This window comes from Rissa tridactyla, chromosome 3 (assembly GCF_028500815.1).
Source record: "Rissa tridactyla isolate bRisTri1 chromosome 3, bRisTri1.patW.cur.20221130, whole genome shotgun sequence".
Taxonomy (NCBI): Eukaryota; Metazoa; Chordata; class Aves; order Charadriiformes; family Laridae; genus Rissa; species Rissa tridactyla.
The window spans coordinates 126,697,195-126,723,557 of NC_071468.1; the positions used below are offsets into that span (position 1 = coordinate 126,697,195).

At 58.2% G+C, this 26,363-nt stretch overlaps 1 protein-coding gene across 2 annotated transcripts; it reads left to right on the plus strand.

Moving 5' to 3' along the window:
* The first annotated feature begins 651 nt into the window (after nucleotides 1-651).
* KIF3C (kinesin family member 3C) lies at nucleotides 652-14,583 on the plus strand. Of its 2 annotated transcripts, none has more exons than XM_054196124.1 (8): nucleotides 652-2,069; nucleotides 6,877-6,978; nucleotides 7,082-7,204; nucleotides 7,297-7,415; nucleotides 9,210-9,326; nucleotides 9,580-9,688; nucleotides 10,570-10,745; nucleotides 11,319-14,583. In XM_054196124.1, the coding sequence occupies exons 1-8, from the start codon at nucleotides 657-659 to the stop codon at nucleotides 11,410-11,412; spliced, it is 2,253 nt and encodes a 750-aa protein (XP_054052099.1). In that variant the 5' UTR covers nucleotides 652-656; the 3' UTR covers nucleotides 11,413-14,583. The 2 variants fall into 2 exon arrangements, with proteins under 2 accessions (XP_054052099.1, XP_054052100.1); XM_054196125.1 differs by having other exon boundaries at nucleotides 11,376-14,583.
* The last annotated feature ends 11,780 nt before the right edge of the window (nucleotides 14,584-26,363 follow it).

Consider the following 26,363-nt stretch of genomic DNA (forward strand, 5'->3'; position numbering starts at 1 on the left):
TCTGCATCCCGCATCCCAGCCCTGCATCCCAGCCCTGCATCCCGGTTCTGCATCCCAGTTCTGCATCCCACATCCCAGCCCTGCATCCCAGCCCTGCATCCTGGTTCTGCATCCCAATCCGGCATCCCGCATCCCAGCCCTGCATCCCAGTTCTGCATCCCGGTTCTGCATCCCACATCCCAATCCTGCATCCCAGCCCCGCATCCCAGCCCTGCATCCCGGTTCTGCGTCCCGATCCCGCATCCTTGGCCCCGCCGCCCGCCCCTCGGCAGCACAAAGGCCGGACTACAGCTCCCGGCGTGCCGGGCGGGGGGCGGGGGGCGGGGGGGGGCCGGGCCGGGCCGTCGCTCCCGCCCGTCCCCGGGCCCGCTCCCTGCCCGTCTGCGGGGCGGCAGCGAATCAGCCGCGCCGCCGCCCGCGCCCCGCCCGGCCCCGCACGCCGCCTGCCATGAGCGAGCGCCCGGCGGGGCCGCCCCGCCGCCCCCCGGCACCCCGCACCCCGCGCCCGGCCCCGGCCCCGGCCCCGGCCCGGGGGATGCTGCGGGGGCGGCGCGGCTGAGCCCCCCCCGCCCCCCGCCCGCTCCGCCCCGGCCCCGGCCCCGGCCCCGCGCCCGCCGCCGCCGCCGCCGCCGCCGCCGGCCCCGCCCGCCGCCGCCATGGCCGGTAAGTCCCGCAGCGGCTGCGAGGCGCTGAAGGTGGTGGCCCGGTGCCGGCCCATGAGCAGGAAGGAGGAGGCGGCGGGCTACGAGCGCGTCCTGGAGCTGGACGTGAAGCTGGGGCAGGTGAGCATCCGCAACCCCCGCGCCGCCCCCGGGGAGCTGCCCAAGACCTTCACCTTCGACGCCGTCTACGACGCCAGCTCCAAGCAGGCGGACCTCTACGACGAGACGGTCCGGCCGCTGATCGACTCCGTGCTGCAGGGCTTCAACGGCACCATCTTCGCCTACGGCCAGACCGGCACCGGCAAGACCTACACCATGCAGGGGGCCTGGGCGGAGCCGGAGAAGCGGGGCATCATCCCCATCTCCTTCGAGCACATCTTCACCCACATCTCCCGCTCGCAGAACCAGCAGTACCTGGTGAGGGCCTCGTACCTGGAGATCTACCAGGAGGAGATCAGGGACCTCCTCGCCAAGGACCAGAGCAAGAAGCTGGAGCTGAAGGAGAACCCCGAGACGGGGGTGTACATCAAGGACCTCTCCTCCTTTGTGACCAAGAACGTCAAGGAGATCGAGCACGTGATGAACCTGGGGAGCCAGACGCGGTCCGTGGGCAGCACCAACATGAACGAGCACAGCTCGCGCTCCCACGCCATCTTCCTCATCACCATCGAGTGCAGCGAGACGGGGCCGGACGGCGAGGAGCACATCCGCGTGGGCAAGCTCAACCTGGTGGACCTGGCCGGCAGCGAGCGCCAGAGCAAAATGGGGGCCCACGGAGAGCGCCCCAAGGAAGCGTCCAAGATCAACCTCTCCCTCTCCGCCCTGGGCAATGTCATCTCCGCCCTCGTGGACGGCAAGAGCACGCACATCCCCTACCGGGACTCCAAGCTGACCCGCCTGCTGCAGGACTCCCTCGGGGGCAACGCCAAGACAATCATGGTGGCCACCTTGGGCCCGGCCTCTCACAGCTACGACGAGAGCCTCTCCACCCTCAGGTTCGCCAACAGGGCCAAGAACATCAAGAACAAGCCCCGGGTGAACGAGGACCCCAAGGACACCTTGCTGCGGGAGTTTCAGGAGGAGATCGTCCGGCTGAAAGCCCAGCTGGAGAAACGTGGCATGCTGGGGAAGAAGAGGAGAAGAAGCAGCCGGAGGAAGAAAGCGGTGGATGGAGAAAGCGCCACGGAGAACGAAGGGGAGGACGACAACGAGGATGGCCTGGAGAAGAACATGGAGAATTACTTGAAGGAGCAGAAGGAGAGGCTGGAAGAGGAGAAAGCCGCTATCCAGGATGACCACAGCCTAGTGAGCGAGGAGAAGCAGAAGCTGCTGCAGGAGAAGGAGAAGATGATAGAGGATCTGCGGAAGGAGCAGGAGGCCACTGAGCTGCTGGCCACCAAGTACAAGGTAGGTGTCGCCACGCGCCGTTGTGAGTGACGCTGGGGGAAGAACCTGCTTTGCCTCCAGTCCCTTGTGGGGTGCTTGAATGGGTCCCAGGCGGGTGCCCATGCAAGGTGGGCTCCCGAGTAGGGTGCCCATGCAAGGTGGGCTCCCAAGCAGGGTGCCCATGCAAGGTGGCTCCCAAAGAGGGTGTCCATGCAAGGTGGGCTCCCAAGCAGGGTGCCCATGCAAGGTGGGCTCCCAAGCGGGGTGCCCATGCAAGGTGGCTCCCAAGCGGGGTGCCCATGCAAGGTGGCTCCCAAAGAGGGTGTCCATGCAAGGTGGGCTCCCAAGCAGGGTGTCCATGCAAGGTGGGCTCTCAGGCAGGATGTCTAAGCAGGATGCCCAAGCAGGGTGCCCAAGGGCAGCCCCATGCTACTGTGTGGGGGTGGCCTGAGGTTGCCCTCAGACATGGACCTGCGTGGGGACCTCATGTGGGAGCTCCTGGGGGCCAGGGTGGATAGTGCCATGGGGGAGTGGATCACTGGTGGCACGAGTTTGCTGTGCTCAGCTCTTGTCCTCCTCAGCACAACAAAGCAGCCTGCGGTGGGCTGGGGAGTGATGCTGCAGATTCGTCCCCGGTGGCCCTGGGAACACGCCCAGGGCTGGGGACGCGGCACCGCCTGCCCCCCGCGTCCTGCCCAGCCCCACGGCTCCCGCCCAGCCCGCAGGGCTCCGCGGGGACAGCAGGGCTGTGAGCCCGCGGGCAGGGCCTGCCAGCTCTGCGGGGACCCCCCACCCCTCAAATCCTTCCTGGCCCCCTGCAGCCAGAGCGGGGAGGGTGGGGGCATGTTACTGTCACCCTCCGAGCCACCAGCCTGGGGATGCTGAGTGCCAGAGGGGCCCCGGCAGCCCCAGCCCAGCCCCAGGTGGCCGTGCCGGGGGTCCGGGGCTGCACCACTGCCCCCCGCCAGCCCTGCTTCCGTCCCCAGTGAGGCTGGGGGGTCCGGACCCCTCCTGCCTGCCCATGGCTGCTGCGGGGCTGGCGCCAGCGCTGGGCTGGGACAATGGTCACAGCGGTGGGGAAGGAGCCCTGGCGTCCTGACCCACCACATCACACCCTGGCACAGCCCCTCTTGTCACTGCGGTGGCCCGGATGCGGTGGCCCGGCTGGAGACCTGGGACGGAGCCCTCCAGGTGGGGACACGGCTGGGATTTCGGGGGCTGAGCAGGGGGATGCTCGGGGATGCTCTCGTACCCTCCTCCGTGGCCAGAGCTGTGTTTGTTGCAGCTCCAGGGACATGTGGCCATGCCCAGGGACCCATGGCTGTGTCCAGGACACATGGCCATGCCCAGGCATGTGTGATCATGCCTGGATGCCTGCACAAAGACCTGTGGGCTCACACTGGGACATGCCACCAGGGCAGAGCCATGGGGGTGACACCGGTCACCAGCTGGTGTGACAGATGTGCCATGACGGATGTGCCATGACAGATGTGCCATGGCGGGTGTCCCGGCAGCGCAGGATGCTCGGCGTGGCGGTGGGCTCCCCGCGGCCGGTGGAGCGCAGGTTGCCGCTGGCGGCCGTCCCGCGCAGTTCCTGGTCCGGCACAGCGCAGCGGGGCTGGCTCAGGGCCACGGCGTGTCCTGTAACTGCTGAGTAACGGGGCAGGGCCGGAGGCAAGGTGATGCCGTGTCCCCTTTGGTGGCCTTCGGAGCCACCCCGTGCACTGGGACCCTCTGGCCGTGGGGGTGCAGGACTGTCGCACCAGCGAGGTATCGCTCCAGGGGGCAAAAATCCCCCCTGTGCCAGCGACAGAGGGGCAGAGCCAGCAGCGATGCTCAACCTGCCTGGGGGGACAGTGCAGGGGCCACTGGGTGGCTTCCCTGTTCCCTGGGCAAGTGTGCCACGCAGCGGGGCCGGGCAAGGAGGCACCGGCCTGGAAAGAGCCCTGTGTCCTGCTCACGTGTTCAACGGCTCCATAGTGACCATGGAAAATGCGGCTGTAGTGACAGGGGGGACACGGGGTGCCCCACACACGCGCGGGTGACGCATGCTGGTCCCCGTCTCGCTGTCACACTTGTGGACGTGGGCTCTGGCTCTGCCCTGCGGCACTGCCAGAGCTGGGAGAGGCTGGGGCCAGCCCCCCCCGCCCCCGGCAGATGTGTGCCCTGGCGCCCAGATGTGCAACCTGGCACCCAGATGTGCGCCCTGGCACCCAGACATGCACCCTGGCACCCAGGCCGGGGTCAGCAGGCGGGAAAGTGCCGGAGAAGTTATTTGGGTGCCGGAAATGAGCCCCCGTGAGCGGCTTAGCGTTCAATCTGCCCCACGCGCTAAAGAAGATTGGGAGTCGTCTTCGTTAGGGAGAATAAATAAATGCTTTAGCCAGGGCAAAAACGGCAGCGCTAAAAGCCCCGTAATCCGGTGGCGAGGGCGGTGTCGCCGGCAGGGAGCCCCACGGGGAGGGGTGGCAGCACCCTGCCCTGGCCGAGCATCGTCCCGGGTCCCCCCCGGTCCCCTCCCTGCAGCTCATCGGGGTGCTGGGGACACTCACCATCACGGGGTGCAAGAGCTGGGTCTGGAGCAGGAGGTGTGAGGGGTCCGTAGCACCCCAGTGCCCCCGGGAGCCCTGGCGGGGGGAGGCATGGGGGCGGGGGGGGGGGGCTGCCCTCGGGGGTCTCAGCCCCCCACGGTAACCCGGTGGCTTCCAGGCAAAATGCCCGGCCAGCGGCACCCAGCTGAAGGCAACAGGGCCGGGAGGAAGGAGGAACCCCCAGTGCTGGGGTCTGGGGGGTGCAGCATGGTCGGGGGGGCTGGATGGGGCACCCATGGGGGGGCCCCATAGCGCTGAACGGCTGCAACGGTCCTGGGGGGGGGAAGGGAAGGTGGGAGGTGGTGGTGCGACACAGGGGTTGTCCCATGGGTGCGGGGCGGGGGGCTGCTTTCACACCCCTCAAACCACACGCTGCACACCCCCACAGCCGTCCTGCGTGGGGCTGGGAAGGGGGAAAAAGAGGGGCAATAGAATATTGCCCCCAGGGCTGTCGGTGTGACCGGGGGCCGCTGGTTTGCCTGAGCCCCCACCTCTGTGCCTGGGGTGGTGCTGAGGTACGGCCTTGGAGGGCACGGCACTCCCGGGGACAGGGTGGCACCGATGAATGCCACGTGTGCCCCCCAGTGCCAGCGTCCCCCCTTGGCGTGGCGTCACGGCCCTCCTGCTGGAAGGGCCTTGGCTATGGCTGGGGGGGGTCCGGGCACGGCTAGGAGCAGGGAGGGAGCTTTGCCTTCGGGGCCCTTGCTCTGGGGTTGGAGGGGGACTCTAAGAATGTGGGGGGGGGCCGCTGTGTGCTGGTGCAGTGACGGTCAGCGGCTGGCGGGGACACCCTGGGGACGGCGGCGGGCGCTGCTGCCGCTGGCGCTGTGTCTGGGACATGAATTTTTAAAGCCGCGTGCGGTGGCGTGGGGACGTCTGGATCCGTCCCTGCCCACGGCCCTGAGCTGCCGCGGTGGGGGGCACAGGGCGGCCCCCCCTCTCCTCCTGCCCACTGGTGCCAGCCGCGCTGTCCCACTGGCAGGGGAACGCGGCTACAGGCGCGCACACACGTCTCACACACGGGTGTGCACACATGCGTCTCACACGGGTGTGCACGCACGCGGCCCACGGAGTGACCACCCCCTGCACCGGTGTGCTCAGACTCACCCTGCTGGTGCACCTCCTGGCACACGGGGCACGTGTCTCCAGCACGGGTACACGCCTGGCGTGTGTACGCACACGGGCATGCACGGCATCATGGAATCACAGAGTGGTTTGGGTGGGAAAGGACCTTAAAGGCCACCCAGTGGCACCCCCTGCCCTGGGCAGGGACACCTCCCACCAGCCCAGGTTGCTCCAAGCCCCGGCCAACCTGGCCTTGAACCCCTCCAGGGATGGGGCAGCCACAGCTGCTCTGGGCAAGCCGGGACACGCGGGAGCGTGCACGCGCGAGTGCGCTCACCTGTGCGTGCGTGGGGGCTGTACACGAGCGTGTGCGTGCGGCGGGTAAAGGAGAGCATGCCTGTGTGTGAGCACAGACATCTGCACACGGGGGGGGTGTGAGATGTGGGTGCACGTGTGTGTGGACGTGTGTGTGGGCGGGGGGTGTGACCGTGCACAGGTGGTGTGCATACGTGTGTGCGCACCTACACCCGTATGGGACACAGCTGGGGTGGGGTGGGGTGGGGTGGGACAGTGTGGGATGGGGGGGGTGTGGGTGAGGTGACAGGGTGGGATGGGACAGGGTGGGTGACAGGGTGGGATGGGGGGGTGTGGGTGACTGGGTGGGATGGGACAGGGTGGGATGGGGGGGTGTGGGAGAGGTGACAGGGTGGGATGGGACAGGGTGGGTGACAGGGTGGGATGGGACGGGGTGGGATGGGGGGATGTGGGTGAGGTGACAGGGTGGGATGGGACAGGGTGGGTGACAGGGTGGGATGGGGGGGTGCGGGTGACAGGGTGGGATGGGACAGGGTGGGATGGGGGGGTGTGGGTGAGGTGACAGGGTGGGATGGGACAGGGTGGGTGACAGGGTGGGATGGGGGGGTGCGGGTGACAGGGTGGGATGGGGGGATGCTGAACCAGCCCCAGGCTGTCGGGGTCCATGCGCAGCCCCCTCCCCAGCAGCTGGGGACTGAAGCCTGTGCCGCACCGAAAGCTCCCACCTCCCCGAAGCCAGGGGTGAGGACGGGGAGCCCAGGATGGGGACCAGGGACGGGGTGACCACCCGGTGAGGACGGCTGGGGACAAACCCCATGGGGCCATGCCCTGACCCCCCCTGCTCTGCCCCCCCCCAGGCGATGGAGAGCAAGCTGCTCATTGGCGGCAGGACCATCGTGGACCACACCAACGAGCAGCAGAAGATGCTGGAGCTGAAGCGGCAGGAGATAGCCGAGCAGGTAACGGTGCAGGGGCCTGACCCGGCTCAGTCGGGCGATGGGGGTGTCCCGGGGGGCCGGTTCCCCCTCCTGGCTCTGAGCGTTTTCCCCCCCACTGCTGCAGAAACGCCGGGAGCGGGAGATGCAGCAGGAGATGTTGCTGCGGGACGAGGAGACCATGGAGCTGCGGGAGACTTACACCTCCCTGCAGCAGGAGGTGGAGATCAAAACCAAGAAGCTGAAGAAGGTGAGAGCCTGGCAGGCGGCGGGGGGGGGACCGTCCCTCTGGTCACCGCAGCCCCCTGAACGCGGGGCTGAGGGGCTGCTGCTCTCCCCCAGCTGTACGCCAAGCTGCAGGCCGTGAAGGCGGAGATCCAGGACCAGCACGACGAGTACATCCGCGTGCGCCAGGACCTGGAGGAGGCGCAGAACGAGCAGACGCGGGAGCTGAAGCTCAAGTAGGTGGTCGTGCGTCCCCCCCGCGCCCGGGCGCAGCCGTGCGGGGTCTGCAGGGATGAACGGGGGTGCACAGAGCAGGGCCGGGGTGTGCAGGGCAGAGCTGGGCTTTGCAGAGCGGAGCCGGGGTGCACAGAGTAAAGCTGGGGAGCGCAGAGCAAAGCCAGGTGCACAGGGCAGATTTGGGGTGCGCAGAGGAAAGCTGGGTGCTCAGAGCAGAGCTGGGGTGCACAGAGCAAAGCTGGGTGAACAGAGCAGATTTGGGGTACTCACAGCAAAAGCTGGGTTGTGCAGAGCAGATTCGGGGTGCGCAGAGGAAAGCTGGGTGCTCAGAGCAGAGCTGGGGTGTACAGGGCAGATTTGGGGTGCGCAAAGGAAAGCTGGGTGCTCAGAGCAGAGCTGGGGTGTAGGGGGCAGATTTGGGGTGCGTAGAAGAAAGCTGGGATGCTCAGAGCAGGGCTGGGTGCTCAGAGCAGATTTGGGGTGCTCAGAGCAGAGCTGGGGTGCACAGGGCAGATTTGGGGTGCACAAAGGAAAGCTGAGTGCTCAGAGAAGATTTGGGGCGCTCAGAGCAGAGCAGGGTGCTCAGAGCAAAGCCGGGGTGCACAGAGGGAAGCTGGGTGCCGAGAGCAGAGCTGGGGTGTGCAGAGTTGATTTGGGGTGCCTGGAAGAAAGCTGGGATGCTCAGAGCAGAGCTGGGGTGCACAGAGCAGATTTGGGGTGCTCAGAGCAGAGCTGGGGTGCTCAGAGCAGAGCTTTGGGGTGCTGAGAGCGGAGCTGGGGTGCGCCGCCGGAGGGATCGATACACCCACCGACGGGGAGCCCCGTCAGCACTGGCAGAGGGTGTGAAACGTACGTGAACGCCCTGGGCTGGGGGAGCTGCAGGCGGGAGTATTGAACGCTCGCCCGGAAAGGTGAAGCCCCAGAAAACGCCCAGCGGGAACGGCAGCACGGCAGCGACAACCTCGGTCCCCCGAGGGCACCTGGAGTCCTGCCCCGGCCCCAGCGCGCCTGGCGGGGGGAGAGCAGCTTCGGGGGGGCTCGGGGTGAGCCCCAGCCCCGCGGGAGCTCCCGGCACCCGGCAAAGCCGAGCTGCGGTTTCCCTGCAGGAACCTCCCAGCGGGAGACGCAGCTGCTGGTCCACCTCCTTTAGTCCGTTTGTTTTTCACTTCAAGCAATAATCTTATCCAACGCCTTTAAAAAATCCCACTCGGACATATATATATTTTTTAGCATTTTGAAGGTAAAATTTTTATACTTTTACTAGAAGCAAAATTTCATCTCAAATGTTGCTACCTTCCCCTTCAAACATGGTTCAAACCTTGTAAAAGCCGCCGGCAACTCAGTGAAGCAACTCATCGACTCGAAACGATTTCCTGCAGCTGCTCAATTTGCCCCCAAAAAAGGGGGAAAAAAAAGACTCCCTTTGGCGTCCCTTTTGCATCATTGAGCTGTGCCTTATTTCGCGGTCGGGCAGCCGGGGGAGCGGACGGGTCGGAGAGGAGACGGGTTCCTGGCTGGGGGAAGCCATCAGAGCTGCCTCGGCTCCCTCTGAGCCCGCCTTCCCCTGCCCTCCCGCTCCTGCCCCTCTGTCGGCTGGATCTGTTGCGTCAACCTCTCTGTTTCCATCTTCTGGATGTTTTCCCATTTCCCTGTGTCTCCCTCTCTTCCTGACATCCCTTTCCTCTCCCTTTCCACCTGTTTTCTGTCACTTGTCACATCAACTCCTTCATCTCCTGCTCCTTCCCGCCCCCTTGCCCCCGCTCTGTCCCGCTCTTGGCCGGTCACTCACTCAGGTACTTGATCATCGAGAACTTCATCCCACCGGAGGAGAAGAACAAGATCATGAACCGCCTGTACTTCGACGGGGACGAGGACCAGTGGAAGTTCCAGCCGCTGGTGCCCACCGGAGGGTACGTCCCCGACCCACGCTCTGCCCCAGCACTCCCGACCCACGGGCATGGGATGTCCCCGGGCGGGGGGGCACAGCAGGGACCCCAGGGCGCTTACAGCTGCCTACGGGTGGAAATCCTCTCCAAGCCAAGCCCCACTGGGAAGGGCCACCCTTCACTCACTGTACACAACCTCCATTCGTCACTGTTTGGATGCGTTTTTAGCAGGAATTTGCGTTCTGTAATAAATGTTCCTCTCAATTTCTGTTTTTAGAAACAGCAACCAAATGAAGAGGCGGCCCACCTCTGCGGTGGGGTACAAGAGACCCATCAGCCAGTACGCCCGCGTGGCCATGGCCATGGGATCTCATCCTCGGTACCGGGTAAGTGAGAAGGCACTGGTGCGTGCCAGGGGGACAAGAAGCATTGGTTAAATGGGATGGATAAATGGGATGGAGGGATGAGTGGAAGGAAGGAAGGAAGGAAGGAAGGAAGGAAGGAAGGAAGGAAGGAAGGAAGGAAGGAAGGAAGGAAGGAAGGAAAGAAGGAAGGAAGGGGGGGGGGTGGGTGGATGGATGAGCGGATGGACAGGTGGGTGGGTAGATGGATGGATGGATGGATGAGAACTCTGTAGAGTGGGGTTGATGGTTGGACTCGATGATCCCAAGGGTCTTTTCCAACCTAAATGATTCTATGATTCTATGGATGGATGGATGGACGGATGGGTGGATGGGTGGATGGATGGATGGACAGATGGATGGATGGATGGGTGGACGGATGAATGGATGGATGGACAGATGGATGGGTGGATGGGTGGGTGGATGGATGGATGCATGGATGCATCCGGATGGATGGATTCTTCCGGAAAGAAGACGGAGTAAACAAGCTCATGATGATTTGGGATACGTCAGTTCAAGCTCCCAGCTTTATCCTCCCACTTGGCAGGATCGGTGGCCGTGCGGTCAGCCAGTCCTTGAGCTGCTGCCTCACTGGCTCTGGTCGCTCCTGCTGTTTGAGAGGACGGGGCCATTCAGCCTCACCTGCCGGACTCAGCCCCAGGAAAGACCAGAAGAGCCTGGGCAGAGCTGGGAGCCTGGGCTCCAGTTTGGAGCTCGCGCTGTGGCTGAGGCAGCCAGAGGAGGGTTCCGCTCCCCGGTGTGCCTGTCAGCTTCTCTTGGCGGTGTGGACTTGCCAGAGCTGGTGCCATGTTTTGCCATGGGGTGACTCCCCATGTTGGCTTTCGCTTTGCCCTGTCTGGCTGCAGGCTGAGAACATCATGTTCCTGGAGCTGGACCTCTCCCCTCCGGCCATCTTTGAGTTTGAGCGGAGCAGGGACCTGGCAGAGCAGGACCCCCGGGCTCTCCATCTGGAGAGGCTGATGCACCTGGACAGCTTCCTGGAGCGGCCGGCGGCCTCCCGCGTGAGGAAGTCCCGCTCCTGGTGAGTGCTGGCGGGCAGGGGGGACGCGTGGGGGCTGCGTGTGGCCTTGAGTCAGGCGGAGGAGTCGAGGTGGAGCTGCAAGCCCCCCCAGTTCCTTTTGGGGTTGAAACTGGCCATGGGTTGTCAGGGTGTCGTCAGATTGTAAAGGGTAAGGGTTTTACACTGGAAGAGGGGAGATTGAGATGAGCTATTGGGAAGAAACTCTTTGGTGTGAGGGGGGTGAGCCCCTGGCCCAGGTTGCCCAGAGAAGCTGTGGCTGCCCCATCCCTGGAGGGGTTCAAGGCCAGGTTGGCCGGGGCTTGGAGCAACCTGGGCTGGTGGGAGGTGTCCCTGCCCAGGGCAGGGGGTGGCACTGGGTGGCCTTTAAGGTCCCTTCCCACCCAAACCATTCCGTGATTTGATGACATACATTTATCCCAGATGATAAGACACAAGGTGTTGTCCTGCCCAGCGCGGTGGTGCTGCCCGCGTAGCCAGTGACTGAGAAAATGGCTGGATTTTGGGGAGAGCAGGAGGCAGGGGAAGGGGAAGGAGAAGGAAAACAGATTTTCTCTGTTCGTCCCCCCCCTCCAGGTGCCAGACGCCGCGGTCACTGCCATCCTCAACCACGCATGTCTCCCTCACCTCCAGCTCCCCGCGCGCCGCCACGATGCCAGCTCAGGAGTGACGTCCCGGACCCCCCCGTCCCCCGCACCGCCTCGCAGCGAGGACTGTGCCCTGCCGACCGGCGAGGAAGGGGCTCCAGCCGGCAGCATCTCCACCGGTCCCAATTCGTCTTTGTCTTCAGCTACTTTGTGTGCGCGTGTGTTTGTGTGAGACGCTCACAAACAGCCCCCGGGGTGAGGGGAGCTGCCCCCTCCTTCCTTCTGCGCCCCCCATCCCCCCCTTTCCTCCTCCCCGATCTGGATCTGTCACTTTATTTATTTAACGTATTTATTTATGGAGTGGTTGATGCGCAGTCAGGAGGCGCGTTCGGACTGGAGGACGCCCAGGGCTGGCGGCTCCTCGGGTACGCTCAGCTCCCAGCCCTCCCCACGCCGCCGCCACAGCCCCCGCGCAGGGGCTGGGGCACGGGGACACCACCGGGGTTGGCACCGCCGGTGTACTGCCCACCGTCAGGCTCTGTGAAGCCGGCAGGAGAGGGCACGTGCCCCTCGCTGGTGGCTTTGGCAGAAGGTGAGGCAGCCCTGGACTCTGCTGGATCCCAGGGAACATGGCGATTTCTGCAGGGATTTGGAGACTTCGTGGTGGCAGCACCTTGCGCTGGGCTTGTCAGAGGCCCAGAGGGACTCTCCAGCCTGTGTCAACACCGTTGGCAGCAATGACATCTCATTGACTTCTGGGCATGGCTGTCACTGCAGGAACGCCAGCTCCATCCACAGAGGGGGCTTGCAGATTAACCAAACCGAGCCGGTGCCGGTGGTGCCGGGACTTCGTCCACTGTGCCACGCTCTGGAGATGGCTGGTCCTGTCCTGTCCCGCTGCCTGACACCACCCTGACTAAGTGGGTGTTCAACTCCTTACAGCAAGGCTACCTAAGGGAGACCAGAGGTGAGAGCGTCACCATCCTGGCAACTGAAGGCAATGAAGAAACGCAGGACAAGACGGTGATGCCCAGAGGAGTGATGTCACCATCGCTCCCCTCCAGGCTGGGTAATACCATGTGGAGGTCACCTCGTAGGTGGGAGAACTTCATTGGTGATTGTGTGGGTCATGGAGGGATGGACGTGAAACAGGTAATGGATGAGAGGGGGAAAGCCACGAGGCCACTCGGGCGACCTGAAACCCGTCCCCGGCAGCAGCACATGTAGGTGCCAGGACGTCGCTCGGTGTCCCTGGGTGGGTCAGCTTTCGGCAATTTGATATAGGGCAGGTGGGTCCTTGTTGAGGACCATCCCTAGCAGTGCCAGGCCAGCGGCCGTGGTTTCCCTGGGATGGCTTCCAGATGTGCAGAGGTGGAGGAGATCTGTTCGTTAGACAAGATCCTAATGAATGAGGGAGTCACCCCCTGGTTCACATGGGAGGATATGGGTCTTCAAAGGGACGTACGCTGAGGCCAGTCCCTGGGAAGTCAGAGCGGAGTAGATTGCAGGTAGGGACTGTGTCTTGTGGTGATGGAGAGAGTCTCTTCCACTGGAGGACGGGTCACCGCTCACCGCGATGACTCCTGCACGCAGGGCCCAGGGTGAGGGAGGGAGAGGGAATGAGGCACACAGAGTAGAAACATCAGCTGGAAACATCACTGGAACAGGCTGCCCAGAGAAGCTGTGGCTGCCCCACAGTGTTCAAGGTGTTCAAGGCCAGGTTGGACAGGCCTTGGAGCAACCTGGGCAGGTGGGAGGTGTCCCTGCCCAGGGCAGGGGGTGGACTAGATGATCTTTTTAAGGACCCTTCCAAACTAAACCATTCTGTGATTCTATGATTCTGAACATCAGGAGCAGAAACATCAGCTGTGTCAACTTCAGAGCAGTCCAAGTCCCACCCAAGAGGAGCATCCCATCAGAATGCTCCCTGTGGGTGCACTGGGGCATCCACAGACCTTCCCACCCACCTGACACATCCCCTGCTCTGCCGCTGGGGGATCTTCTCCCCATCCCCATAACGTTGTCCTGCCTCGTGCTCTTGATTGCTGCCCTCTGCCACCATCTTCCCTTCCCCACCTGTGCCCCGTAACACCTTCTGCCCCTCTGGAATCTTTGTCCCCTTCTCCCCCACCCCAGCAGCTGGCTGGCAGTAGGTGATTTTGGAAGCTGCAGGTTGCTGCCAGGACTGAGCTCAGTTCCTTTGAGCACGGCCAGGCCTGGTCTGTGCTCAGCCTGGGGAGGAGGGTGCAGGAGGAAGGGCGTGAGGAGCGAGAGATGGGTCCCTTCCACGGCTTGGGGTGAGCTCCTTCTGTGCGGAGGTACCGCCGGCAGCCGGGGGGTTGGTTGTTCATGCGTCCCATGTGCTTTTCCCAGAGCGAGCTGGCTCTGCCCCATGGAACCTGGTGGATGAGAGACCTGGTTCTGTGTTTCATCTTCAGGATAGGTCTGGGAGTCAGGGTCAGGAAGCACAGCCCTCAGAAAGGGGAGGAGCAGGGTGGCCTGCAGGAATATATTTCCCTCCCTTCCTTGTTTTCTAATTGCCCCAAGTTCATCTTCAGCCGGATCAGCAGCTGCTGGAGCCCGGAGGTGGTGAACAGGTGACAGAGTCTCTCTTGCCACCATTCTCTGTCCAGGGCATGGGAGACAAAGCTCAAGAGCTGATGGTGTCTTCTCCTTCCTCCTGTCTTGCCCCGGGTTGCGGAGCATCATGTAGAAGGGTGCGTGTGCTCCACACTGGTCACCCATGGCACGTGTTGGTCCTTATCTGTGTCACGGCAAAGGACACGTCCAAGTCCAGCAGGACTGTGGTCACATCCACGTGGAAGCCCTTCCAGCAGAGCACAGGATGGGTGTGCAAGCACCCGGGGATGGGCTGAGCCGCTTTCAACGTCAAAGTGCCGCTTGCATCGCATCCATGGTGCGTGTGGGTCCCGAGATCTCCCGCGTGCTCCCTCCGTCTCCCTCCACCGCTGCCGGCGACCTCCCAACCTCCTCAGCACAAACCCCGAGGGCTGGGAGCAGATGCTGGCCATGGGAGCCGAGAGCTGGTGGCGGCGCTTTCCCTCTGCCTCGGGCGGCTCCGCAGCCTCCCTGCACCGCTGCCGCAGCCTCAGATGTATATTTGTAATGTTCTTTGGTCTTCGTATGTCGGTGCGTGTGTATTTACGTATGGGTGTGTGTCGGTGCGTGTGGGCGCGCGCGTGTAGCCGAGGGATCTATTTACCGTCAATGTGAGCGACTGTACAGGGGGCAAAGCCCAGAGGGGGGGACGGGGCTGGGCTGGGGCTTTTTTTTTTTTTTTTTTTTTTTTTTTTTTTGTGGTTTAATTGTTCGTTCAGTTATTTTGGGGTTTCGGGTTTGGGCATATTTTTTTTTTGCGAGGGGGTGGGTTCGGGTCTGTTCTGGATTGACTGACAAGGTGAGGGCCTTGATTAGGACCAAATTTTCGTGCCTGTTGCTCTGGTGATTTATTTAGAAATCAAAAGTTTACTGTATGGTGGCCCATCCTTGTCACTCTATACATATGAATATACAGGACATATTATAAATATATATATATTATACATACTGTATGGAGAGAGGTCATTAATCTCACGCTCCCTCTGGCTTTGGATGGACACCTCTTCAATATGCTGTAACGTAGCTTTGACCCGGTGCTGGGAACGACCAGAAAGCGCCAGCACCCTTCAGAAAACTGGCGATGACACCAATAAAGGAATGAGCATCATTGCACAGGGCGTCCGCAGCCTCCTTCCTCCGTGGCTCCGGCCGGCCGGGACCCGCCGGCACCGCGGCCGGTGCGTGGGCGTGGGCGCAGCCCCCCACGGCATGGCCTGCGCGGGGGCACCGCAGGGCTGCGGGGCTTAGAGGCGAGGGTTTGGGATTTGGGCTCCTGCTGCTGCGCGGACGGGGGCACCGGTGCCTGCCCGCCGGGATTTCTCCGTGCGTTTCCCTGTAAGATGGAGCATTTGCACTAAAACACCGGTAATTTGCCAGAAGCTTCGCTAGGACATGGTCTAAGCAGCAGAAGCTGGTTTTGCTAGGCGTGAGCTCTCCCTATAGATATATATATATATATATATAAAAAAAAAAGTTGTATGAGCTCCAAGAGTGTGGCGAGGCTGTATAAAATTGGTAAGTTGATTTTGAGGAGGTTTCATTTTACGTGCTGGCGTAGATCCTGCCAGCGTAGCGCTGCTGGTGCCAGGCTGACGAGCAGCAGTGCAGCGAGGTCTGCAGCCCGCCTGCCTCCAGCCCGGGTCACGCGTGGGGCGGGGGGTGCCGGCAGAGGAAGGAGAGAAGAGCCCGGGGGTAAAAGCAAAGTGAGAGAAGGGGGCACGGTTACAGCCCACGGGGAGAGCAAGGGAGGAGCCACGGACGTTCAAGTGAATCAAAGCCGCTGACGCCAGTGGGATTTTGGGGAGCTGAAAGAGTGAAGAGGGAGCAGCAACAGCGAGCAGGGAAGAGGTTGCGCATCTCTCCTCCCAGGTGCCGCTGCTTTTTTTCCCGTGTCATTGGAAAAGATGGAAAAAAAATCCCACATCTTATGCATTAACGAAGCTTTTACTAAGAAAAGACTGCAGCAGCAGGGAAGAGAGCTGGGGGTGTCCAGCCTGGAGAAGAGAAGGCTCCGGGAAGGCCTTAGAGCAGGTTTCCAGTATCTGAAGGGGCCTACGAGAAGCTGGGGAGGGACCTTTCACAAGGGCATGTAGCGATAGGACACGGGGCAATGGCTTCAGGCTGGAAGAGGGGAGGCAAAGGTTGGATATTAGGAAGAAACGGTAGCCCAGGTGCAGGGGCGAGGACGTGGACGAAGGTGGGGACAAGACACACAACGAGAAGGAAAAGGCCAGGGAACAAGAGGCAATCCAATCCATAGGTGCGTTAGTAGTAAGAGAAAAATGAAAGAGGGTTTCTTCCCTATGCACCGGGGAATGAATGATAATATCAGAGGGAAAAACTAAGCACGCAATCATTTTTTATTTTTTTTACTTCAGTCTTCATTTAAAAGGTCAGCTGCGAGCAGACGGCTAACAATAAATGTCATCGGAAAAGGGCCGAGCACTCAGGCTAAAATAAGAAAAGGGGAGGCTAAAGATTTCCCATACACGCTGGGTGTTTCCAAATGGGCCGGGTCTGATTTGATTCATCCCGCTGTACGCGGGGAGGTCGGTAAAGCAACCTCAGAGCTGCACGTGACGGGGTTTGAGAACTCCCAAAGAACAGGCAAAGTGTCCGAACAGGAACAGGACAAACGTAAAGAATATCTTTAAAATGGGGGAAAGGAGAACTCGGGGAATTATACACTCAGCCTAACCTCTCCTCCTGAAAAGACACTGCAGGGGTGAACGCAATCCACCTGCAAGTATCGACAGGAGAACGAGGTGGAAAGCGACAGCCGACCTGGTTTGGTCCGAAGCCAATCACATAAAGCAACATAATTTGCTGCCAGGACTAAGAGACCTTGCAGATATATCACAAATTAGGATATATTCAGAGATTTTTGGTGAAACTCTTTGGCACGCTCACTGATGGGAGGCCGAAGTTGGGGTTGGCGATGGCAGATTTTTCCAAAAGAAAGGGGTTGTAGGGGGGCAGAGAGAGAAACGTGGTGTGTTCCCCTCCGGCCCAGCGCTTCCAGGGGTGGGCCGCGCCGGGCACCGCTTCTCAACGAAGAACGGAAAGATTTGGCAAGAAATCAATGGGCACGATGTGAAAACGTGAAAGACTGAAAGAAACAGGGTGGTTTCCACCTAGGGCTAGAAGACTGTGGAGAGAGGTAATTGTGATCTTCAAATACTGACAAAGACCGATACAAAAGGAAGAGATTATCCTGTTCCAGCTACCAAGAGGAGACAGGACAAGAATTTCTGGTCTTAAAACACAGCAAGAAAGATTTAGATCAGAATTTAGGAAAACTGCTGTAAGCCCCCAAGGATGACGCAGCAGTAGAATAGGTTACACATGCGATACAGAACTGCTCCCACCGGGGGCTTTTAAGAGCAGATCAGACTGACAGCTGTCAAGAGCCATTTACGAGGCAGTTGGAGGGCAAAGGATGACGGGATAAACCCCCGACAACCTCTTCCAATCCTATTTTCTATGATTCTGTGATTTGAAATTCCTGCAGGGTACAGTCTGGGCGCGTGGGAGTTGAGCCGAACCCGGCGCAGAGCTGGAAGAAACGGAGAGGGAGGAGATGAGGAAGGGAGAGAGTCGGGGTTTGCCATGTTCAATTCACCTCGCCGCCGCTGCCGGCCAAGGCAGCCCGCGAGCAGAGCAGAGAGCGAGGGCCCTGGGTAACGCAGCGCGAATAAAAGCGGGGAAATGTCAGATTATAAGCAACCGCCGTGCGGTCAGGAGCTCCGCTTCTTCCAGAGGAGTTCAGAAATCACGCGTGAAAGGTGCAGAGAAGGGCAGAGGGTTTTTCCACGCGCAGTGTAACTGCCAAACCCATTCTGAGACGTCAGCTTTGGCCACGCACGTGGTACGGCCCACGGGACAAGAAGGTGACTTCGGGCAGGAAAACAACGCTCCAGTCACCAACAATACTCTTTCCTGGCGAATTCTGCCGTGCCTGCTTTATTTTACACTCTTGGGGCTGCTTGATTTTCCCTATGGCGGTGTCAGGTTTGGCTCACCCAACACGGACGTCTCCACCTTCGTCTCCCTCTCCTGCCCCACAGACGAGCGCCTGGAGAGCGGGGACAAGGTGTGTGTGATGGGTGCCCGCAGCCACCCCCCCGCGTCGATATGGATGAGCCGAGCTCACAGCATTCGCGACGCAGAAGACACCCAGGAGCGTCTGTGCTTTCCCGCTTAGCCTGGGGTTTGCTCTGCGATTCCTCTGCCCGTTCCTTGGGGCCGGTTTCTCTTTTCACAAACGTGCGCTGCGGTTTCTTCGGTGGCGACACTCAGCGGCTTCAGCAGCCAGGAGGGTCTTTGCTCGGGCTCAAGATGTCTCCATTTCCCTGGGACAGCCGGCCGCCCCTGACCGTCACACGGGACTGCACAGAACCCTGCAGTTCTTATGAGAGCACTGAACCAGGCGATAGAAACGTGATTTTAAAGAGCTATGTCCCATCTACCGGCAGTTCAAAACAATTTGTAATTTTTAACTGAAATCTATAAAATTTAGGGTAAATTCACTATAACAATTTTGGGGTTTTTTCTTACTACAATTGATAGGACTTCTCCTGTCAGAAATCTAAAATGTATTCTTCAGATTTCATAGAATCATAGAATCTTCATGGTTGGAAAGGACCTTTGAGATCATCGAGTCCAACCACACACACACAAAAAAAAAACCCCTACAATCTCTGCCACTGGAGCATGCCCTGAAGTGCCACATCCAGACGTTCCTTAAACACCTCTAGGGATGGTGACTCAACCCCCTCCCTGGTCAGGCTGGTCCAGTGCCTGACCACTCTTTCAGTAAAGGAATTCCTCCTGATATCTAACCTAAACCTCCCCTGCCGCAGCTTCAGCCCATTTCCTCTGGTCCTGTCATTATTCCCTTGGGAGAAGAGGCCAACCCCCACCTCTCTCCAGACCCCTCACCAGCCTGGTAGCTCTCCTCTGGACACGATTTGTGTGGTTCTATATGCCGATATTTACATTTTCAATGAAAATAAGTGAAAATTTTGAAGGGGCCAAACACCTACACCCCACCTTGGAAGAACAATGCCCACGGAGGTTCGTCACCCCTCCGTGACTGCCATGCCCAGGTACAGTGTGGAAAAGCGTGAGGGGCCCAAGAGCCTCCAACACGGTACAAACTGCAGGATCAAGAGAGGTGGAAGCTGGACTAGCAAAGACACAACATATGCCGTATACACGTATGCGGTGTGAGACATGGGGAGAGGTTTGGAGCGGAGAACGCTGCGAGAAACACGTTGGGTTACTCCATGGCCAGTGACGGCTGTCACTGGGCAGCTGCAGAGCAGTTTCTAGTGGTGCTGGTCTCTGGACCACATTCACTCTGAGAGCAACGACATCCAGGTGGTCAGAGATGTGAGTTTAGGATTCCGGGTCTGAAGTGGAACTGGGTGGCAGAGCCGGGGTGACCAAAATGCCACCTGTGCTGGGAAGGACGGGAGGAGTGGTGTGGCCACCCCTCAGCCTCCCGTGCTGAGGACAGAAGGACGTGTTCAGGGAAATTTATACAGCTCCTGGTTCATTCCTCTTCTTCTCGCTCTCCTCTTGTTGCGCAAAGAGTGAGCCACCCAGGTAGGGACTTGTCCCTGAAACCTCCAAAACATTCGGAGGTGTGGTTAAGACGCGCAAGGGTAGCTCAAAGCAAGGTTTACCAAACGCTTTATGTCTCAGCCTCATTCAAGAAAATCGGTAAGATTTTCTGTCGCTGAGCCCTGCTTCTCTTTCAGTCCCACCCTGCCACTCTTGAGGCTTGTGGTAGAGGTTCTGCTGCTCTCGCACGCCTGCCCAGGGGACACATCAGAGGGACACAAAGAGCATCAGGCCTCCTGGCTCTCAGGAGAGCTCATCTCTCCTCCTGACCCTGCTCCTGGCTCATGATGAGCGAGCTACTCCAAATCCCCATTTCCCTAGCGCTAAAGCTTATTATAATTTTTTGAAGTACTTTGAGATTTACTTCTTATAAGATGTTGCAAAAGAGCTGAATGTTTTCACTACTGAGTAAATTTTAAAGTATCTCAGCACGAAGGTGACTACAGCCGCCATAAATACGGTGCGTGGACTTCCCAAGACAAAAGCCGCGCGGGAAGCCTTTATTCCAGAGGAGCTTTTTGGGTTTGTTTTGGTTTGGCTTTTTTTTTTTTTTGCTGTTCCTTGATGCTGTGATGACACCCTGTGGACTTTTCCCTGTACTACTGTAGCTGTGCAAAGACCCAAAAACTTCATTCTTTTTCCCCCTAATGGCTCTTTTACTCCGTTTCCCTACGTTTTTCTCTAGTGACATCTTTTCTTCAGGCTGTTAACTCAGTCTTTAATGGCTTTTAGCAAGGCAGCCATGTCACTAACATTATTTGGCACGCGCTGTTCCCGTGCGTCGCTGTCTCACTAACATTTGTTGTTTTGCAATCAGATGGTGGAGACACCTAGGAGAGACCTCTCCACCACCAAACGTGCTCCACGGCACAGCTTGCCGTGCAGCAGCAGGTTTCAGATGGTCCAAGGGATCAGTCCGCTGGGACGGTGGTGATTTGAGACCTCCTCCACAACAAATTTCCCCAGATTTAGACTCTGTCTGGAAGAATATACTTGTCCTCTGTCCTTTCAGTCCCAACTTCTATGCCAGCAGACAGATAGAGTAATTATTTGTAGCTGTTCTGCCTTAAAATATGTTGCCTATATGCTTATTCACATTGCGGGTATACTCACGATCAAGCGCTGACCCTTGAGGAGCAATGTTGGTGGGGACACACAGCAGCCACTGGCTTCCCACGCCATTTCACACTTGTCTGTACTTGGGAAGCACTTTCCCTCTTTTCCTTCAGTCTCAGAAGAAATATTAAAGGAAGGGAAGAAGTAGGAATTAAACTTTCTTTCTCCTATGAGTGCTCATTTCTATTTGAATTCACACTATGAATGCAAGCAGAACCACCCAAAACCCACCAAATAGCTGGAGGAGAGCATCTGAGTTTTCAGTGGCAAAGCATCAGGACAAAAGCATCGGTGTTTTCGGAGGACCATCCTTCCAACAACAGCAACATGCCTGGAGACCTCGTGAATGGTATTAGGCCTCATTAACATAGAATCATAGAATCACGGAATGGTTTGGCTGGGAAGGGACCTTAAAGGCCACCCAGTGGCACCCCCTGCCCTGGGCAGGGACACCTCCCACCAGCCCAGGTTGCTCCAAGCCCCGGCCAACCTGGCCTTGAACCCCTCCAGGGATGGGGCAGCCACAGCTTCTCTGGGCAACCTGGGCCAGGGGCTCACCCCCCTCACACCAAAGAATTTCTTCCCAATATCTCATCTCAATCTCCCCTCTTCCAGTGTAAAACCCTTCCCCCTCGTCCCATGGCTCCCCTCCCTGCTCCAGAGTCCCTCCCCAGCTTTCCTGGAGCCCCTTGAGGGACTGGCAGGGGCTGGAAGGTCTCCGCGGAGCCTTCTCCACATTGAACCCTCACAGGAAAGAGTTTCTTCCTAATATCTAATCTAAATCTCCCCTCTTTCAGTTTAAAACCGTTCCCCCCGATTCTGTCGCTCCCCTCCCTGATCCAGAGTCCCTCCCCATCTCTCTTTAGGCCCCCTTTAGGGACTGGAAGGCTGCTATAAGGTCTCCCCTCAGCCTTCAACTTCACACGTAACGTGTGGACGGACAGTCCACGCTATAGAATAGAGGCACCCACATGACATACGGGGAAACCATCAGACCTAGGCGTACATAGTTTGGGGGAAAAGAACAGTCAACCTTCTGACAAGGTGAGATTCAGACTAAACCCTGGATGAAAATTTAGGTTGAATTTTATCAGTAACATTGTTCCAAATGACAGCAACAGAAGAGTCAGTCTTACAGATTTTAATCGTCCCCTTCAGCCTGACAGTGGCGGCAGCCACCAGAAAGCCTGTCTTTATCGAAAGATGAAGGCAGTGGACAGCCAAAGGCTTGCGTGACAGCCCTGCTGAGGAAATGAGACCAGGCTCAAACGACGCCAAGGAATTTTGTGCGTAATGAGGGAAAACCTTTGAAAGAATATCAAACTTGTAAGCATGGAAAAAAAAGAGGAATGTTCCTCCTGGGAGCGGGGCAGACACAGCCACCAGCTGTATTACAGGAGGCTAGTGAAGATCTCGGAGTACTTCAGCCCCAGCAGTAATTTAAAATGTTAGGTGGAATAAATTGAATGGAGGCCACCGGCGTGGATGTTCATCAGGAAATAATTCCAGCCCCTTTGGTTAGACGTCCGATGGAATGTTTTCTGCTCAAAAAAGCACGCGGCACCCTGCTGTGAGCTGTCGGAAGATGTAGCTGACCCGAGACTGATGAGCTGAGACGAGCAGCCAGCCAGCGGAGTTCCTGGTGCAGCGACCGTGTCGGCCCGTCAGAGACCAAAGCCATTAGTCACGTTGCTCCCTGCCTTATCCTCCGGCTAAGTTTGGAACAGAGGAGAGAAGCACATCAGCTTCCCTTCCAAAGGGAGAAACGATCCCCCGGGAGGCGCGTGGAGCCTGGCTCTGGAGGCTGCCCTTCCTCCTGCTGTGCACGGCGAAGGCGGGCAGGAAAACTCCAGCCGCAGAAGACAGGTCCCGCCATCCAGCTGCACGAAAGGAGCCACCCGCTAACGCGTTCCAGGCTCCAGGCTGCGGAAAGTTGCACCTGGTGCTTAGCGCATCACTTCCCAAGGAAAGGGAAATGAAGTTTGCATCCTTTTCATGGAAACAGAACAAAGTGTCTTATTGTTCGTTATCGCGTATGACAATCTGGTGTGCACGAGTGAAACGCCAGACCTGCTTCTCGCCTCGCTCCCTGATTTCGAGGACGCTGATGCATCTTGTGTGACAGGTGAGATCACCGACTCCGAGCTCCTACGCCGTGGAAATGAACTCACACCCAAGCATCGAGGCACATTTCACTGTCATTTCGGATCACGGACACACACTGAAAGCCATTCTGTTGCCTGTCTTCTTCCAGTCTCGCCCTCAGCAAAGGCAGTTGTGATTGTCTGGAGGAACATGTGGCTACTAAACTATATTTGGACAATTATACTAAACAGAGCTAAATTTGTAGAGATCAGGTAAAGTCCCTCATGAGGAATCATACGGTTACAGGCAGCTCAATGGCTATTGACAAGGATTCCAAGCCAACTTTTTCCACCTATAGCCTGTCAGAGCTCTCTGAACAGGGTCTTACAGATATTCCACACATGGAGGGTTTAATGTTTAATACAAATTGACTGATTTGAAGGTATTTGATGTTACGTGTGATTGTGATGAAGCGGAGTGGTACAGCAATGAACTGAAATCACAATACAAGTACAAATGGTAGTTAGCAGAAAACAGCAACTGCAATACACCGCTGAATCACAACACAATGATTCCCGTCACCAGTCTCCATAACACGCTCACCATCATGACCACGAGCATCCCTAGTCCCTGCAAAGGAATACACAGGTGGAGACCAGCTCTGGCCCGTTGCTCTCTCCAGGGCTCTTGCTGCCTGTTGTCCACATTTCATACTCTCTGTGGGGCTGACCCATGGGCATGCTCGCCCATTGCTGGTCTGGCTAGCTCAGGAAGGCATTCAAACCTTCTGAATAACTCAGGGACATTTATACAACCACACGATCTGCTGAGCTGATACAGCCAGTTGGTATAAAACAGAGGCCAGTCTCCAGTGCCCTTTGCGCTGAGACGAGTTCAGGTTTGCACCAGCTGTGGTCAGTCGCTCCTTCCTGCCCTGGGCTTCATGAGCCCTTGCCCTCCTCCCCTGAGCCTTCTTCCATGTTTAGTAACCCATCCCACCACCAGGTGCACGTCTGACAGCCGTGAGTTCAAACATGGAACAACTTCTGCAGCGGCAAAATCCTGTCCGAGGATGCATCCAGGAGAGCAGCTAGAAATACAATTTGAGGGAAGAAGCCGGAATTTCTGCATATTCACTCAGAACACCACCACGTTCAGAAGATCTGGGGTGAGTCCCAGAGCACCTGGCAGTCAGTCTAGGGAGGGGGTTTTGTTAATCTATTGTCTTGCCCAATGGGAATCTTCAGTCTCCCTTTCTCAGTTGGGGCACAGTCAGTCCCATGACTTTTGTGAAAATCCCTGACACTGTGAATAGGCAAAATCACGGGATATTGTATCAATCAGCCACGTACTGAAGGGAAGATAAATCCCTATAGAGGGAGCGACCATCTTGCAGGTCAACAGGTTGTCATGGGCAAAATGGTCTCAACTCAGGGAGTTTCGTTTTGTTTAATTTATTATCAAGTAACATAAACTTGTCATTATTGGTTTAGGTATTGAGAAAACCCAGAAGACAAGCAATTCAACACACACCTAGGGAAATTCTTTTTCTCCCCCTGCCGTGGGCTGAACTTCAGTCCGACAGCTTTTCTCCCTGCTAATCTCAGCTGCCCAGCTTTTCACCGCACGCTGCGCTCACTCTCTTTGGTGAGGCAACAGGCAACGCAGGAGGTTGGGGTCAGCGCTTCATGGTTTCTGCCTACCACTCCTTGCTTCTTACTCTTTCCCTCTGCTGTTCCTTGCTTCTTGCACCTCCCCTGCTCTGGTGTGGGAGCTGCAGTCCCTTCGGGGTTGTCCCTGCTCCGGTGTGGCTTGTCCACACGCCACAGACCTGTCGGAGGTGCCTCCCTTGCCACAAAGTGCCACCTTCCAAGAGTGCGTCTCCAGCTGCGTCCCCAGAAATGTTGCCTTCTGTATGCTTTCTTTGCCTCCTCCTTTTGCATTTCTTCTCATATGTCTCCTCCTGCGCCCCAGGTTGTGTCACCACCCTGCCCTTGAATTTCTACACAAAGAGGTTTGGCCTCCCTAAGGCCAGAGTCAGTCTCCAACTGCCATTCCCTGCGGAACCAGGGAATGGCCTGCAGTAAGACTCTTTTCTCCTGAAATAAAAATATATATAATAATTCTGTAACTTCTTGGGATAAAATGACTTTCCCTTGAAACAGGCATTGCAGGAAGAGTCCCTGCAAGGGGTCAAAGACAGGTTTGGAACAGGAGGACTTGCAGGATTTGATGATGTACCCTCAGGCTGGAGAGTCCCGGTACCCAGCTGCTCAAGGTAGCAGAATCCCAGGACAGTTCATCACCTGAAACTTTCTTTCTGAATACCTGAGCGTGGGTGGTGGTGGGTAGGAGGGCTGGATCCTCATTCACACCCTTGGTGGAACTTCAGATTGTTGCTTCAGAGGAGTGAGGCACCAAAGGAACGGGTTTGTCACTACACCACTTGTCAATGGCACCATGTCTTTAGGAGCTCCTGGTGCACACTGAGAGGCAGGGAAAGCTACAGGGAGTTCTGTCACAATGGAGATAAGGTAAGATGCTGCCAGGTAAAGGGAGGAGCACAGAAGATTGCAAGATAGCTTGCAAGTTCCAAGCTAAGTTATCAAACTCTCCCTTATCAGCACTAAACAAAGTCTTCCCTTCAAAGCCCCTCTGCTGGGAGGACAGGCTGAGGGAGCTGGGGGGGTTCAGCCTGGAGAAGAGAAGGCTCCGCGGAGACCTTCCAGCCCCTGCCAGTCCCTCAAGGGGCTCCAGGAAAGCTGGGGAGGGACTCTGGAGCAGGGAGGGGAGCCATGGGACGAGGGGGAAGGGTTTTACACTGGAATAGGGGGGATTGAGATGAGATATTGGGAAGAAGTTCTTTGGTGTGAGGGGGGTGAGCCCCTGGGCCAGGCTGCCCAGAGAAGCTGTGGCTGCCCCATCCCTGGAGGGGTTCAAGGCCAGGTTGGCCGGGGCTTGGAGCAACCTGGGCTGGTGGGAGGTGTCCCTGCCCAGGGCAGGGGGTGGACTGGAGGATCTTTAAAAGGTCCGTTCCCAGCCAAACCATTCTGTGAATCTATGAAAGGGAACACTCTCCTTTTCTTTGTATGTATCTCCAGGAAAGCATGAGGACTGAAGCCAAGAAAAGCTTCTCAGTGCCTTATAAGGCTGCTTATAGTGCAAAGATACCCTCTGTAGACACTCATCGGGGAGACAGAAAGTGCCTCTCTGTATGTCTGCTGAGGTAGAACTGATGGACGATGAACGGCCTCTGTTCCTGGCTTTATGGTTCTTTTTCCTGACGACTCTGCCAGTAGTGCAAGTGTCAGGAGTGATGATGCACTGAGGACACCAGAGCTTCCCCAGCACCTCACAGCAAAGGAGGGGAATCTATTGGAAAGAGGTGGCAACGGAGCCTTAAGGGATACTGCCAGGTGACTGTGACCTACAGAAGTCTCACTGGAGAGTGGGCACTTGGTGTGGGCACTAAGGGGGGATGCTCTGAAGGCAGCGCTAGAGCTGGTCATAAATGCCAACACCGTAGTCTGGGATTTGCTGAGCAAACGAAAGGTGGTGAGGAAGGACCAGGAGCTTGTCTTTTGCC

Coding starts and splice junctions, on each gene's coding strand:
- KIF3C (XM_054196124.1), top strand. CDS start 657: ATGGCCGGTAAGTCCCGCAGCGGCTGCGAGGCGCTGAAGGTGGTGGCC. Junction 7,205..7,296: donor AAACCAAGAAGCTGAAGAAG/GTGAGAGCCTGG, acceptor GCTCTCCCCCAG/CTGTACGCCAAGCTGCAGGC. Junction 7,416..9,209: donor ACGCGGGAGCTGAAGCTCAA/GTAGGTGGTCGT, acceptor TCACTCACTCAG/GTACTTGATCATCGAGAACT.